General features: G+C 64.9%; 4 protein-coding genes across 6 annotated transcripts; 2 read left to right on the forward strand and 2 right to left on the reverse strand.

The window, feature by feature from the left end:
* Positions 1 to 232: 232 nt before the first annotated feature.
* Positions 233 to 5,658, reverse strand: LOC122185051 (tubulin monoglycylase TTLL3). Its single transcript, XM_042880528.1, has 16 exons — positions 5,548 to 5,658; positions 5,170 to 5,288; positions 4,758 to 4,869; positions 4,578 to 4,673; positions 4,286 to 4,456; positions 3,266 to 3,368; positions 3,099 to 3,169; positions 2,725 to 2,997; positions 2,487 to 2,615; positions 2,302 to 2,416; positions 2,105 to 2,212; positions 1,872 to 2,034; positions 1,659 to 1,807; positions 1,357 to 1,591; positions 674 to 1,109; positions 233 to 591 (listed from the first exon to the last, which is right to left on the reverse strand). The coding sequence occupies exons 1-16, from the start codon at positions 5,548 to 5,550 to the stop codon at positions 238 to 240; spliced, it is 2,637 nt and encodes an 878-aa protein (XP_042736462.1). The 5' UTR covers positions 5,551 to 5,658; the 3' UTR covers positions 233 to 237.
* A 428-nt stretch (positions 5,659 to 6,086) lies between these two features.
* On the forward strand, positions 6,087 to 8,661 carry TADA3 (transcriptional adaptor 3). The gene is made up of 8 exons (XM_042880303.1): positions 6,087 to 6,354; positions 6,436 to 6,686; positions 6,814 to 6,919; positions 7,109 to 7,250; positions 7,375 to 7,478; positions 7,569 to 7,678; positions 7,790 to 7,975; positions 8,045 to 8,661. Exons 1-8 carry the CDS (start codon positions 6,148 to 6,150, stop codon positions 8,235 to 8,237), a joined length of 1,299 nt encoding a protein of 432 aa, XP_042736237.1. The 5' UTR covers positions 6,087 to 6,147; the 3' UTR covers positions 8,238 to 8,661.
* A 398-nt stretch (positions 8,662 to 9,059) lies between these two features.
* On the forward strand, positions 9,060 to 12,296 carry CAMK1 (calcium/calmodulin dependent protein kinase I). The gene is made up of 12 exons (XM_042880239.1): positions 9,060 to 9,075; positions 9,434 to 9,545; positions 10,128 to 10,259; positions 10,451 to 10,525; positions 10,606 to 10,744; positions 10,818 to 10,944; positions 11,028 to 11,103; positions 11,184 to 11,296; positions 11,372 to 11,450; positions 11,530 to 11,617; positions 11,690 to 11,822; positions 11,916 to 12,296. Exons 2-12 carry the CDS (start codon positions 9,460 to 9,462, stop codon positions 11,969 to 11,971), a joined length of 1,104 nt encoding a protein of 367 aa, XP_042736173.1. The 5' UTR covers positions 9,060 to 9,075; positions 9,434 to 9,459; the 3' UTR covers positions 11,972 to 12,296.
* OGG1 (8-oxoguanine DNA glycosylase) lies at positions 12,274 to 13,947 on the reverse strand. 3 transcript variants are annotated; one of them, XM_042880241.1, is made up of 7 exons: positions 13,700 to 13,947; positions 13,387 to 13,619; positions 13,140 to 13,319; positions 12,894 to 13,072; positions 12,689 to 12,830; positions 12,562 to 12,611; positions 12,274 to 12,479 (listed from the first exon to the last, which is right to left on the reverse strand). In XM_042880241.1, exons 1-7 carry the CDS (start codon positions 13,807 to 13,809, stop codon positions 12,384 to 12,386), a joined length of 990 nt encoding a protein of 329 aa, XP_042736175.1. In that variant the 5' UTR covers positions 13,810 to 13,947; the 3' UTR covers positions 12,274 to 12,383. The 3 variants fall into 3 exon arrangements, with proteins under 3 accessions (XP_042736175.1, XP_042736174.1, XP_042736176.1); XM_042880240.1 differs by having other exon boundaries at positions 12,363 to 12,611; XM_042880242.1 differs by lacking the exons at positions 12,274 to 12,479; positions 12,562 to 12,611; positions 12,894 to 13,072 and having other exon boundaries at positions 12,740 to 12,830.
* Positions 13,948 to 14,048: the final 101 nt, after the last annotated feature.

Here is a 14,048-nt window from a genome sequence, read left to right on the forward strand (position 1 = left end):
GCGCTCCCCCCATCTTTCCTGTGTAATCTCCCCGGGGGTTGAGTCAGCACTGGTAACCACAGCCTTCTCCTTCCCCGCGACCCAGTTCCCATCTGGAGCGGATGTTGGGGGAGTCTCTGGTGGCCCCAGCTCCTGCCCACAGCTCTGTCATTTCAGGCGGGGGGGGGGGGGCTGACAACATGTCCCTCCCAAAGCTTTCCCAGTGTGAAGGCTCACAGCTCACTCCCACTCACAGATTTATTTCTGCCAAAAGGGGTGGGGGCATACTGGGCCATCACCACTCCTCTTTGCTCCCCTCTGAGCCCTCCGTCCCTCCTCTGCGCCATGGGGCCGAGTGCTCCGCAGCAGGGGCAGGGGGCTGAGGTGGGGGAGAGCTCCCTGGTGGGGTGTGATGGGCACACGGGAATGGATCCTCAGCCCTCTGAGTCGGGGCAGACCCCCTGGGGGCTGCCTTGGCCGCATCTCCGCAGCATACGGGGGGGCCCTGTCCTCTGCTGCAGCCAGGGAGCAGCGAGGGCGGCGTGGTCTGCGCAGGGAGCTGCCTTCCACCTCCAGCTTCAGCCCCACGTAGTGCACGGTGGGCACAGCTGCCTGTAGGGGGGGGGATGTGGGGAGCACAGGGCTGTGTCGTCCTCCCCACAACCCCCTACCCCCCCTCAGCTCCCCGCCCCACCTGCTTGTAGATGAGCTCAAAGGCTCCTGTGGGGCACTCGGGGTCATCCCGGCGGTCGATGACAACTCTCAGTGTGTCACGCTGCACCCCGGCACACAGCCGGCTCGTCACCGCCGTGCTGGCCTCCATGGTGGGGCTGGCGTTGATCTCCAGCAGCCAGGGTCGGAAATCCTCACCGAAAATGAAATCAGCCCCATAGAGCTCAAAGCTGCCCTTACGGCCCCGCACCAAACCCTGCGAGCACCGCACCGCCCGCACCACCGCCGCCTTCATACCCGGCACCATCACCTCGGCCCAGGCACCGGCTTGGCCCCGCTGTGCCAGGTATGCCTGCAGCTGGCGGCACGACCACGTGTTGTCTGCTGGCAGCTGCGGGTGTCGGGACAGCCCCGGGCGGCAGTGCCGCTGCACTGCTTGGTTGCAGAGGTGGACGGCCCTGAGGGGGGAGAGAAAGCAGCCTTCAGTTGGGTATTAGGAAAAATTTTGTGGCAGAATGAACAGTGAGGCAATGGTACCAGCTGCCCAGGGGGCGGTGGCTCGTCATCCTTGGAGGTGATCAAGGATTGCTTATGTGTGGCACCGAGGGACGTGGCTATGGGCACGGCGGTGGGCTGGGGTGGGAATTGACGTCTGTGAGAGAGCGGGGGGAGGGAGGGACATACAGAGCACGGAACTGTACTCACACATCCAAGCAGTGCAGGGAGAATGGCTGTGAGCAGAAGCGCAGGTAGCACTCGCGGTAGAACCAGATGGTCAGCGGGTTCCAGTCGGTCACCAGGAACCACTGCCGCACATCGAACTTGGTGCCGAAGATGAGCAGCGGCCGCTCCACGTATTTCTGCACCACCCAGCGGCCCTCCCGCCCCGTGCTGCCCGCCAGCCGCAGCAACTGGTCCAGCCGCGCCACGCACACGATGCCTGCGGATGTGGCAGCACATAGGGACCCCGTGGCGCGTGAGGACCCCCGGACCACCCCTGCTCCTACCTCTGCCCCGGGATGCAGCCCCGGGTTTGAGGATCCAGACGTTGCGCTCGCCCTCCATGTGCAGTTGGGGCAGCTGCTTCGCCAGGCCCTGTAGCAGGCTGTGGCCCCGTTCCTGCTGTGCCGTGCTCAGCTGCAGCACGGCCCCCTCGCTGAGATATGGGGTGGCTCAGCCACTGTCTTTCCACCCTTCCCCACCCCTCTGCCGGCACTCACTGCACCACGCGGTAGTAGCCCTGCAGGAAGCTGTCCCAGCTGGGGCTGTGGGGCTGTGTGTCCCCGTCAATGTCCTGGTGGGCCATGCTGTCCAGGTGCCTCCTGCACACCCGCAGCGCCTCCTCCATCAGCTGTGGGGGCAATGGCAGGGCCGGCCCCTCTGCTAGGGGGGTAGCACAGAGTGAGGGATGGAGCACTGCGCCATGCCTGGGGTGGGGGGCTTGACACCTCACCTGGAGCATCACTGGGTTTTGGGGATGGCTCCAGCACTATATGCTCACCCTCAGCCCTTCCCAGGGCCACTTTGAGCAGGCAGCGTGCAGCAGTGAGGCGGAAATCCTCTGCAGTAAGAGAAGAGGCATTGCCCAGCCCAAAGCCACGCTAGGGATGTAGGAACTGTGAGCCCATCCCACATTGGCCCCAAGCTCACCAATGAAAGCCTGGCGCTCGTCCGCAGCACCCAGCCGGTAGCAGCGAGGGAAGAAGGTATCGGGGTCGGCTTGGTCGAACCAGGGCAGGTTGCGCAGGGTGAGGCACAGCCCCTCCTGTGTGGAGAAGGATGGCAGCCCCGGCGTGCACCCTGTGCCCCCCCAGGGAAGGTCCCCGTGCCCCCACCTTGGTGGTAAGGCAGCCCCCTCGGGCATAGTGGTTCACCACCTGGTCCGGCCGCAGGATGCATCTCTCTGCAGCACTGCAGCGGCTGCTCCAGATGAAGTAGGGCACCTGGTCCTGCACCAGGCGGGACTGGGGGGGCAAGGGCCTGAGTGAGGTGGGACCCCACCCCACATCGTCACCCCTACCCCACTGAGGGATCCCCCTGCATCATGTTGGGGTCTGCAGCCTTCCTTGCTACCATGAGCTCATGGATGCCATCAGGGTTGTCCTTGTCCGTCTGCTCTTCCTTCTTCTCCTCCTCTTCCTCCTCCTCCTCGTTGGGCAGCCACATGGAGCACGGGGACTCCAGAGGTGGCTGCACCCCACGCTGTTCTGTGCTGAGCTCGGCATTGCCGCCATCTGCCTTTTGCTGCTGCACCCTGCAGGGTGCTTTTCTCTCCACCCAGCCCCGTGCGCGCAGCAGGCGGCGGATCACAGGGTAGCGGCCCTGCACCATGAAGATCTTCTTCTCCTGGGTGGGGAGATGCCGTGGCTAAGCTGCCCACCCCGGGGAGCTCAGCCTTTGTGCCAGTTGAAAATGGGTGACGCCCTGGAGAAGGAGCAGGCCCTCACCTTGATAGCCCTCTCCACCTGCAGCTTGGCCAGCTTCAGCTGCTTGGGGCAGAGCCAGGGGCGGCTGCAGTCTGCAAGAGTCCAGAGGCCCGTGGGACAGCCTCAGATGAGCTCCTTTCAGACAGCATATACCCTCATGTTCCCTTGTTTCTGAAGCAGGCACCCACCTGCCCGCACTCTCTGCACCTTGCCAGGTGCCCCTGCCGCAGCATTTGCCACCTTTTCAATCTTCATGCCAGCACCACAGCCTCGCAGCGTTCCCCCCAGGAACTCCCCTCACCAGGCTGCGTGTGCCCACGGTCCTGCTCTTGAGTGGGTGAGTATGGGGCAACCTGGGGGTGAGGGAGGCTGCTAGCAGCTCTGCCTCTCTCCATGCAGCGCAGGGGATCCTCCTGCACTGTGTCCTCACCCAACGGGGATGCAGGGGGCTTCCAGCAGCCCTAAGCCCTACATCCTCTCCTGTGGTCCCACACCAGCTACTCCCCCATCACCTGAACCTGTGCCACCCCCAATCGCTTCCCTCAGGCCGCTCTGTGCTCCATCCTGCCCAGCACCCACCCGGCCCACACCCACTCCTTCCAGCACCGGCGGGGCTGCCCCCACTGTTTACTGTTGCCGTGGTGCCGCTCCGGGCCCCGCCCCCTTCTGCCCTAGATCCCCGCCCCCCGGCATTCCCTCCCCTTTCCTCCCCCAGCAATACAGCAGGGAGCCGGGGCGTACAGCAAGTAACTCTTTATAAAACACAATGCGACAGGACAGGGAGCGGGGCCGCCTGGCCCCGCGTGCGCACAAGCCCAGTCCGCCCCCGCCCCGGCCAGCGAGGAGACGGGTTTGCAGCCAGGGGCCCAGCTTTCCTTCTCCAGAGCAGGAGAGCCCCGGCATGCGGCTCTGCACAGGCACCGGGAAGCCACGGAGTCACGGCACGGCCTAGAACTGCAAGGCAAGACAGAGGGCAGGTGCCCATCAGCACTGGAACGTCCCACGCTACATCTCCTGGCTCTGCCCACCCTCAGCCCACTTGAAGGATCTCAACACCAGTGGAAAATGCTTACAGGCACTCCCCCACATGTCCCAGGATGGGTACAAACTGCACCAAAGCGCTGCCACCCCCCAACCATGTGGGGGAGGCTTCTTTCTCTGAGGGCCTTGCTCCACTGCTAAGAGAAGGAACATTCACAGAGCCTTACGTTCTTGAGGAATTCCTCTGCCACGATGCGGGCCCTGGCATTGACAGAGAGCTTCATCTCACTGATCTCCTTGTCGATCTCTTCCATGAAGTGGATCACGAAATCCACAAGCTTGTGCTTGTACATCTGCTCCGTGTGGAAGTTAGTGATTAGGAAGCTGATGTCGTAGCCCTGAGGAAGAGAGGAGCAGTATGACAGCTATGAGAGCACAGCACAGTGACAGCGCAGCCCAGATCTGCAGTGCAGGCCCAAGGAAGCAGAGCTGGGAGCTGCTCTGCTGCCACCCCCTCACCTCCACGGGCTTCCTGCGAAGGATGAAGAAGTTCTCAGCCCTCATCATCATGAAGCGCATGAATTTGTGGCACAGGATCTTCTCGATCTCATCGGCCTGCAGAGAGGAAAGGGAAATTAGGCTTCCCCACAGGAGCGCAAGCCAGCCCACCACCCCTCCCCAGCCACTTCGGCCCCACACCTGTTTGACAGCGATGCTGACACGCACGGAGTTGATGGAGCCCTCAATGAGCACCTTCTCCTTCTCATTCCTGCTAATGATCACTGGCTGCAACAGGAGCTCCTTGCTGCTCCTGTGGGAGCAAAAAAAAGGCACAACTGATCAGCAGGGAAGCACTCACGGCTCAGTGCTCGCTGGCATGAGCACTGCAAGGATCCCGGAGATGCAGAGCGTTTCCTTCACTCCCACATCAGGATCCCCCTCCTGCTCTGCAGCTCCCCCAGCACCCGGCAGGCAGCAGTGGCTGCAGTGCACGGGGTGAAGGATGGGGACTGCAGGGCAGCTCCGGGGCAGGGAGCTGGGGCAGGGAACACTCCTCCACCACTGGGTCTGTGGATGCGGCTGGGGGGGGGGGGGCTGGCAGGAACCCTACCTGACCTCCACCTCGGGTTTGTTGTGGCGCTCCACTACCTGCGAGGAGAAGTTCTCCAGGCACAGGGCGGCCTGCAGCGTGGCACGCACCGCGTTCAGGTACGGGCGCAGCGTGGCGGTCTGTGGGGCACAGCACAGTGTCAGCGCCTGGGCCCATCCCCATATCCACCCCCATCCCTACTTCTACCCCCACCCCTACCCCTATCCCCGTAACCATCCCCACTCCCTATCCCCATCCCCACTCCCTATCCCCATCCCAAACCCCATCCCTACCCCCATGCCCATCCCCACTCCCGCCCAGCTCCTTCTCTCCCAGCCCAGCCCAGCCCTGCCCGCTTCCCTCAGCCCCATTCCCAGCCCATTCCCGCCCGCGCCCCACCATGGTGACGGCTCCGGTCCGGTCCGGGAAAGCGGAACCGGAAGTGGCCGGTCCTCTCTTCCGGGATGCGCGGGAATCCCCAACCCGGCAGGTGGGAGGAAGCGGGAGGTTCCCGCTCCGCTCCCCGCTCCCGCTCGGCCGCCTCAAGGCCCCTCCGCGCCGCACCGAACGCTCTGGGCGCTACGCGGCGCACGGCAGTGCATCCCGTCTAGGAGCGCGGAGGCGGCGCCTCGCGGCGGCAGCGTAGTCCCACGAGGCCCCCCCCGTGATCTCGCCGGTCTTGGTGCGCTCCTGTCAGCGCTTCCATATTAGGAAAGGAAGAAGGAGAGCCGGCCGAGCCAATGGGCGGCGTGCGCCGGGCGGGGCTGAGCCAATGGGGAGCGCGGGGCGGGGCGAAGCGGCGCGCGGCCTGCGGGGGCCGGAAGTTGGCGAGCGGCCGTATGTGGAGCTCGGCCCCCCCCGGCGCCGCGCCCCGGGCCTGCCCCCCGCCGGGCCCCGCCCGCCCCCCGCCGCGCCGTACGGCCCGCCGAGCCCTCCGGCCCGCCCCCTGAGCCCCCGGGCCCCGCTCCCTTCGCTCTCCGGTTTCCCCCCGGTGCCGCCATGAGCGAGCTGAAGGACTGCCCGTTGCAGTTCCACGACTTCAAGTCGGTGGACCACGTGAAGGTGTGCCCGCGGTACACGGCCGTGCTGGCCCGCTCCGAGGACGATGGCATCGGCATCGAGGAGCTGGACACGCTGCAGCTGGAGCTGGAGACGCTGCTCTCCTCCGCCAGCCGCCGCCTCCGTGTCCTGGAGGCCGAGACACAGGTGTGTTGCCCGTGTCCGCGACCCCCACGTCCCTGTCACCGTCCTGCACACGTGCCCCGACACACTGTTGCTCTTTTCCAGATCCTGACGGACTGGCAGGACAAGAAGGGCGACCGGCGTTTCCTGAAGCTGAGCAAGGACCACGATGTGGGCACCTCTGTCAAGCACGGCAAGCCCAAGAAGCAGAAGCTGGAGGGCAAAGGGGGCCACGGGACGGGGCCTGGGCCTGGTAGACCTAAGTCCAAAAACCTGCAGCCCAAGATCCAGGAGTATGAGTTCCAGGATGATCCCATTGATGTGCCACGGATTCCTAAAAACGATGCTCCGAACAGGTGCATGGGGAGTTGGGGGGCATTGGGATTGGCTGTTTCCTTCCTTGCAGTGCGGGAGGGCATGAGCTGCTCCCATAGTGTCCCCCGCATCCCCCCTCACCATTATTCCCCTGCTCTGGCCTCGCAGGTTCTGGGCGTCAGTGGAGCCGTACTGCGCCGATCTCACCAACGAGGAGGTCAGGGTCCTGGAGGAGCTGCTCAAGCCACCAGAGGATGAGGCTGAGCACTACAAGGTGACAAACTGCATAGCCCCCGACCCATGCTCCCTCACCCCATACCCTACCTTGCACTGTCCACCCCTCAGCTCTTGGGCAAGCTGAGTGGTCACACCTCTCTGTGAACATTGCACATGGCCTCTGGGGTGGTGCAACTAAGTGCAACCCCAGTCCCGTGCTGAGCCCCTGGCCCATCCTGTGCTGCAGATCCCACCACTGGGGAAGCACTACTCACAGCGCTGGGCTCAGGAGGACCTGCTAGAGGAGCAGAAGGATGGTGCCCGGGCAGCAGCTGCAGCTGACAAAAAGAAGGGTGTTCTGGGGCCACTGACTGAGCTGGACACCAAAGGTGTTGTCCCATTCCCTAGCAGTAATGGACTGCACTGAAGCTGTGGGGTGAGCTCAGGGGGCTGGCATCCAGTTCCCACAGAACCAGGGCTACTCACAACTTTCTCCCTCCCGCATCCCCCCAGATGTCGATGCCTTGCTGAAGAAATCAGAGGCCCAGCATGAGCAGCCTGAGGATGGGTGTCCCTTTGGGCCCCTGACACAGCGTCTCCTGCAGGCCCTGGTGGAGGTGAGGGGGCCAGGTCTGTGCAATGGCCCTGTGAGGCAATGTCACTGCATCAGGGCGAGGTGAACCTTTCCCACATGCTCTGCTTGCCAGGAAAACATCATCTCCCCTGTGGAGGATTCGCCCATTCCTGAGATTGCTGGCAAGGACTCAGGAGCCGACGGTGCTGGCACTTCTCCCCGCAGCCAGAACAAGCCCTTCAGGTGAGCTGCTGTGGTGCCACGAAGCTCGGTGCTGCCCAAATTGGCGCTTCCTCTGCCCAAATTGGGGCAGAACGTGGGCGCTTCAGAAAGCATCCACTCCGCCCCTCTCAGCGTGCCCCACACCAAGTCGCTGGAGGGGCGGATCAAGGAGGAGCTGGTGGCTCAGGGCCTGCTGGAGTCAGAGGACCGTCCCGCCGAGGACTCAGAGGATGAGGTCCTGGCCGAGTTGCGTAAGAGGCAGGCAGAGCTGAAGGCACTCAGCGCCCACAACCGCGCCAAGAAGCACGAGCTGCTGCGGTGAGTGTGGGCAGGGCACGGGGCCAGGTGCAGTGCCGGCGGCATGAAATTGATGTCCTCTGTCCCCAGGTTGGCCAAGGAGGAGCTGCACCGGCAAGAGCTGCGGCAGCGTGTCCGCATGGCCGACAACGAGGTGATGGACGCCTTCCGCAAGATCATGGCTGCCCGGCAGAAGAAGCGCACTCCCACCAAGAAGGAGAAGGATCAGGCGTGGAAGACGCTGAAGGAGCGGGAGAGCATCCTCAAGCTGCTGGATGGGTAGCAGGGTGCTCAGGACAGGGCTGCACGTTGCTGCCGTCCCCTTATTTCACAGACTGGAGTGGAGGCACCGTGAGGAGGAGGAGGTGCCCCTGTCCCCCGCAGGTTCCTGGCACGCCTGTGCTCTGCCTGGGATCGCTGCGGGTTGGGGACAGCGGGTGCACGGTCCTGTGCTGTGACCCAGCGCTGCGACGTTTCACTGGGAGGCTGAGTCCTGCTCCTGGCCCAAGGGCACAGCTCCTGCCCACTGCCACCAAACCGCAGCTGGAGCACGGGGACCCGGTGACAGCATTCCTGGGAATAGCCGCCCTCTGGTTTCCGCTCCCGCGGTTATTCTGGGCACCGGACCTCTGCCAGGCCTGGGCTGGGAGCTGTCCCGTGCCTCGCTGGCTCTGGGGACAGCCAGGGACACCGGTGTCGGGGGAGGAGTGGGGCGGGAGGGGGCAGGGCGGGCTCGGGATGTAGCCGCGGGTTCTGTGGCTGAGAGGGCAATAAAGGAGAATTGGCACTGGCGGCGTGCTGTGGAGTCGTGCGCTGCTGGGGGCTGCGGGGACGCAGGGGAGGGGGGCATCCTACCCCCGTGTGCGGCCGTCCCCTCTGCGGGATGTCGCCGCTCCGCCACGCGCTGTGCGCCTTCCCCGCGGGCTGCCCCTCGCGCGCCCCCGTCGTTCACTGCCCCTCCGCGGCCCGCGGTCACGCGTGGGCACTCGCCGCCCGCGCCCCCCATTGGCTGAGCGGCGGGCAGGTCCCGCCCCCCGCCGTGACGTCAGCGCTGTCCGGCGGTGCCGCGCCAGGAGGAGTCGCCGCTGCTCCGCGCGGGGCCGGGGCCGCCGCAACCGTCGGTAAGAGCGGGCGGGGCGCGGCGGGGCGGGGCCCACGCGGGGGTAACGGCCGCGCCCACTCGCGGTCGTAGGGTGCGCGACCCCGCGGCTCGGTGCCATGTGCGGGGCTCCCCGCTGCCAGAGCTGCGCGGGCCGTGCCCGTGGCGGGGCTGTGTCACGCGTGGGGTGGGCACGGGGGGGCTGCGGCGGCCCGGTATCCCCGCAGCACGGCGTCCCCGCGTCCCCGCCACCCGTCCCCTCCGTCAGCCGGGGCCACATCCCGACAGCCCCATCCCGTCTCCTCGCCGTCCCCCGCCCGTGGCCCCACGGATGCGGCATTCCGCTGCCGCGCTGACGCCCCGTCCCTGTCCCCCCCAAGGCGCAGCCCGCGGCCGCAGGACCACCATGCCGCTGGGACACCCCGCGCCCGGCTGGAAGAAGAGGACCGAGGACATTCGCCGCATCTACGACTTCCGAGAGGTCCTGGGCACGTGAGTGGCAGGTGGCACCGGGCACGGGACGGGCGGCACCGGCTGCGGGATGGCTGCCATCCCCGTGGCATCTTCTGGCCAACGGCGCTGCGTGGAACTGGGCCAGCTCAAATATTGGTCCAGGGCGGGGGCCCTGCGGGGCAGCACGCACACAGATAGGCCGGGGACGTCGGGACTCGCGGGGGATCGGGCACACGCGGGGCGCGGGGACGCGCAGGGACGTGGCACTGCCCGCGCCGCGTTGGCCGCAGTGGTCCCGGTGGGACCCGGTGGCACCGCGTGGCGGGGCCCGGTGCTGCTGAAGCGCCGTAAGGCTCTTAGGGCGGATTACCGGGTTAATTACAGCAGGGCTTAGGACCGGGCTGTCCTCCACCTGCCCCACCTGGGCGCTGCCGCCCCACAGAGCCACGTGTCCCTGGGGTGAACCGCGTGCCCCCCAGCAGTGGCACTGCCTGTGTCCCACGGCTCCGCTGTCCCCTCCCGCTCACCATTCCCCTATAAATAGCCCAACTTTCCGCTTGTCACCATAGCAATAGTGGCATAGCAGTGCCCCCCCGGTTCACAATGCTCCCCCTCTTCCAGGGGGGCTTTCTCTGAGGTGGTGCTGGCAGAGGAGAGGGCAACCCAGAAGCTGGTGGCCATCAAGTGCATCGCCAAGAAGGCGCTGGAGGGGAAGGAGGCTGGCATTGAGAATGAGATTGCCGTCCTGCACAAGTAGGGGGGCTGCTCTGGGATGGGGGCAGGGGGGTCCTGTGATGCTCCCACCCTAGCGTGGCCCCACTGCCAGCACCCAGCACCGGGTGTTATCAGCATGGCCCTAAATAGCCCGGCACATGGTGCTGCTGCTCTCTGCCCTGCTGCCAGCTGGGGGGGCTGATCCCGGCCCTTCTCACCCCACCATGCAGGATCAAGCACCCCAACATTGTGGCCTTGGATGACATCTACGAGAGCAGCAGCCACCTCTACCTCATCATGCAGCTGTGAGTGACACGTTGGGGGGGCTGCTGGATAGGGGCCGCCCCTGTGAGGAAGGGCTGATAGTGTTGTGTGGCCCTTGAAGGGTGTCGGGAGGGGAACTCTTTGACCGCATCGTAGAGAAGGGTTTCTACACCGAGCGCGATGCCAGCACGCTGATCCGGCAGATCCTGGATGCTGTGCGCTACCTGCACGACATGGGCATCGTGCACCGCGACCTGAAGGTGAGCAGCGCGGGGAAGGGGGGGGGGCACGGAGATCAAAACTGGGGGTTCTCTGACATCAGCCCTCCTGCAGCCCGAGAACCTGCTGTACTACAGCCTGGAGGAGGACTCCAAGATCATGATCAGCGACTTTGGGCTCTCCAAGATCGAGGGCTGTGGCAGTGTTATGTCCACCGCCTGTGGGACACCCGGCTACGTGGGTGAGCCTGGGGGGCCTGTTGGCCTGTGGGCAGTTCTCCCCGTGGTACAGCACTAGGTCCCCCTCACTGTGCTGTCCCTCCAGCCCCTGAGGTACTGGCACAGAAGCCCTACAGCAAGGCAGTGGATTGCTGGTCCATCGGGGTCATCGCCTACATCCTGTAAGTATTCCCCTTCTACACGCTGTGGCTGCACAGGGGACACTGTGAGTGACCTCCACGCTGTCCTCCACACCTACCAGGCTCTGTGGGTACCCCCCCTTCTATGATGAGAACGATGCCAAGCTTTTTGAGCAGATACTGCGGGCTGAGTACGAGTTCGACTCACCCTACTGGGACGACATCTCGGAGTCAGGTGAACCCCGGGGGTCAGCTGTTTTGGGGGAGGGTCCTCACACGGTAGGGGCTCACAGCTGCCCTCTTCTCTCAGCCAAAGACTTCATCAGACATCTGATGGAAAAGGACCCTGACAAGCGCTTCACGTGCGAGCAGGCTCTACAGCACCCCTGGTAAGGGATGGGGGCACTCCTCCTGGGAGGCAAATAAATGGGAAAGGGTTGCCCCCCTAAATTGATTCCTTCATTCTAGGATTGCTGGGGACACAGCCCTGGACAAGAACATCCACCAGTCAGTGAGCGAGCAGATCAAGAAGAACTTTGCTAAGAGCAAGTGGAAGGTGAGCACAGGGCTTTGGGTGGGCCACGGCAGTGCTGGGGGCAGCGCAGTGACAAGGCAGTGTGCCTGCCAGCAAGCCTTCAATGCCACGGCTGTGGTGCGACACATGCGGAAGCTGCAGCTGGGAACGAGCCAGGAGGGTCCCGGGCAGATGACACCGAGCAGCCCCTGCCATGGCCAGTGGTTGGGGGGGGGCTCCAACAGCGGTGAGCCCTGATCCCCGCTCTGTGCCATTCTGCACCCTCATGGGTCCAGGGGTGCTGCCAGGCTCTCACCCCACATTCCTCCCTACAAAGCAGGGTTGGACTGTGAGCGGGTGCCAGCAAACAGAACCCCCTGCCTGCCCCCTGACTGAGGGGGTCTTGAGATCCCCTGGGCACAACACAGGGTATGGGGTGGGTCCATGGGGGTCCTGCTGCCTCCCCATCTGCTCCCTTTGGGGGGGGGGAGCGGTAGTAAGGGAGGGCAACCTGCCCCGCTTCTCACCATCTCCTGGAGTGAGCCCCATGGCTGTGGAGTCTGTGTGGGAAGCCCCCAGGAGCCCCCCCATACCAGCCAATGGGGGCTGCAGCCCAGCTCCCTCCTCCCTCCTTCCTACATCTGCCCCCCAGCATGTTCAAAGAGAATTTTCCAAATGGACATTTCTATTTTATTCCTTGTAATAAAGGAAATAAACAGTGTCTGGCTTGGCTCGTCCCCCAGGGGCCAGCACGCAGTGGGCAGGAGACAGACAAACTCTGCTCTCAGATCCCCCTGTGCCCCCTTCCCTAGGAGCACCCAGCCCCATGGCTTGCCTGGCTGCGGCCCCTCCTGGCCCGGCTTCGACTGTCCCGGTCCTTGCGGAGGTCAGCGCAGAAGAGGACCTGTGGGGGGGAATGAGAGGTGCTGGGTGAGCACAACTGGGAGGGACAACCAGGTGTGTGTGGGGGGGAGATTGGTACTCACCGCCTGCGCCCAGCCCGCATAGGGGCCCCACAGTTCACGGAAAAAGTCACCTGTGTAGAGATCAGAGCCAGCAATGGGGGCTCAGCCCTTGCACCACCAAGCTGTGGGTGTCAGCTCGTGCCCTCACCGATCTCCTGGTGCACACGGGCAGTCAGGGAGCGGGCACCCAGCGCTGCCCCGTAGCGCTGCCGGGCAATGTTCCACACATGGGTGTCTACTGGCACTGCCTCTGCCTTGTCCAGGGCCATCAGGCACACACAGTCAGCCACCTGCCACATGATGCACAATCAGCCCTGCCATCACCCTGTCCCCATCCCCATGCCATCACCCACCTTTGCCCCCACTCCCGGCAGGGCACACAGCACCCTCCTGGCCTCAGCATAGGGCACAGCCCGCAGCTGGCACAGCCCCTCGGCACCCATTCCCTCAGCGATGGCGCGTGCTGTGCCGCTGACAAAGCGGGCCCGATAGCCAAAGCCCAGCGTCCGCAACTTGGCCTCCGCTTCAGGGCCTGTGGGAGGACAGCCATGGAATGGGGACGTGGGGACAGATGTGGGGACAAAAGGATGGCTGCCAACCTGCCAGCGCTGCCAGGGAGGGGAAGGCGTGGAAAGGCTTCTCATTCAGCGAGCAGAGCTGTTGGCCAAAGGCCTGGCAGAGGCGCTCGATCATGGTGGTGATGCGGGCCACATGGTTGTTGGAGGTGCAGATGAAGGACAGTAGGCATTCCACAGGGTCCTGCCGCAACACCCGCACCCCTGCGGCACCACGGGTCAGTGGGGCCCAGCAGGTGGGTGCTGCCATCACCCCATGGGGCTGCCCCACCTGGGAAGGCAGTGGCTGTCTGGCAGAAGAGGGGGTCGGCTGCCCCCCAGGTGCGGTACAGGGCTGCCAGCCCCACGTCCAGCTGGAAGTAATCCCTCAGGATCCGGTCAGTTTCGGGGCCAGGCGTCTCCTTGCCATACACCGTGTACCACAGGCGGTCCCGCTCCTGGCGCAGCGTCCACACGCGGTCACCCAGCACTCCTGTCCATGCACCAGGGCTGCTCTCCCGCCACCTGCCATGCACCGGGCATCAGGCTACTCCAAATGGCCTCATACGGCCCCGCCGTCTGACAGGAAGGCCCTGCTGTCTCACCGGAAGGCCTGCCCTGACGCCAGCACCAGATCCAGGCGCAGCTCAGCTGAAGGGCAGCGCAGCCACCGCCACAGGGCTGGGCAGGCCGAGGGGGCATCCCGCAGTGCCATGGGGCTGCGGCCCCGCAGAGGCAATAGGCTCAGGCTGCACTCTCACACCATGACACCCACCTGCACCCACGGCACGCTCAGCTCAGGTGAGGACTCCTGCGGGTGCCCACTTGTCCCACAATGCTCCGCAGCACCCTGCTCTGCACCCCCAGCCCCATCCATCGCCGCCCCCATCGCACACCCCACGTACCCCCCCATATCCTCTCCCCCCTCCCATCCCCACGCCGCCCCAAAGCCCG

This window comes from Lagopus leucura, unplaced genomic scaffold (assembly GCF_019238085.1).
Source record: "Lagopus leucura isolate 7727_CA_CO unplaced genomic scaffold, USGS_WTPT01 Super-Scaffold_100026, whole genome shotgun sequence".
Classification (NCBI taxonomy): domain Eukaryota; kingdom Metazoa; phylum Chordata; class Aves; order Galliformes; family Phasianidae; genus Lagopus; species Lagopus leucura.

Bases quoted from the DNA above. Each gene is read 5' to 3' on its own strand.
- LOC122185051 (XM_042880528.1), bottom strand. The intron at 4,457-4,577 runs GTGAGGGGGTGG...TCTCTTCCTCAG, and splicing joins TTCGCAGGAAGCCCGTGGAG to GGCTACGACATCAGCTTCCT. The intron at 2,035-2,104 runs GTGAGGTGTCAA...CTACCCCCCTAG, and splicing joins AAAACCCAGTGATGCTCCAG to CAGAGGGGCCGGCCCTGCCA.
- TADA3 (XM_042880303.1), top strand. From the start codon at position 6,148: ATGAGCGAGCTGAAGGACTGCCCGTTGCAGTTCCACGACTTCAAGTCG. The intron at 6,355-6,435 runs GTGTGTTGCCCG...GCTCTTTTCCAG, and splicing joins TCCTGGAGGCCGAGACACAG to ATCCTGACGGACTGGCAGGA. The intron at 7,679-7,789 runs GTGAGCTGCTGT...CGCCCCTCTCAG, and splicing joins AGCCAGAACAAGCCCTTCAG to CGTGCCCCACACCAAGTCGC.
- CAMK1 (XM_042880239.1), top strand. From the start codon at position 9,460: ATGCCGCTGGGACACCCCGCGCCCGGCTGGAAGAAGAGGACCGAGGAC. The intron at 11,104-11,183 runs GTAAGTATTCCC...CACACCTACCAG, and splicing joins GGGGTCATCGCCTACATCCT to GCTCTGTGGGTACCCCCCCT. The intron at 11,823-11,915 runs GTGAGCCCTGAT...CCTACAAAGCAG, and splicing joins GGGGGGGGGCTCCAACAGCG to GGTTGGACTGTGAGCGGGTG.
- OGG1 (XM_042880240.1), bottom strand. From the start codon at position 13,809: ATGGCACTGCGGGATGCCCCCTCGGCCTGCCCAGCCCTGTGGCGGTGG. The intron at 13,620-13,699 runs GTGAGACAGCAG...GGTGCATGGCAG, and splicing joins GCGTCAGGGCAGGCCTTCCG to GTGGCGGGAGAGCAGCCCTG. The intron at 13,073-13,139 runs GTTGGCAGCCAT...GTCCTCCCACAG, and splicing joins CTCCCTGGCAGCGCTGGCAG to GCCCTGAAGCGGAGGCCAAG.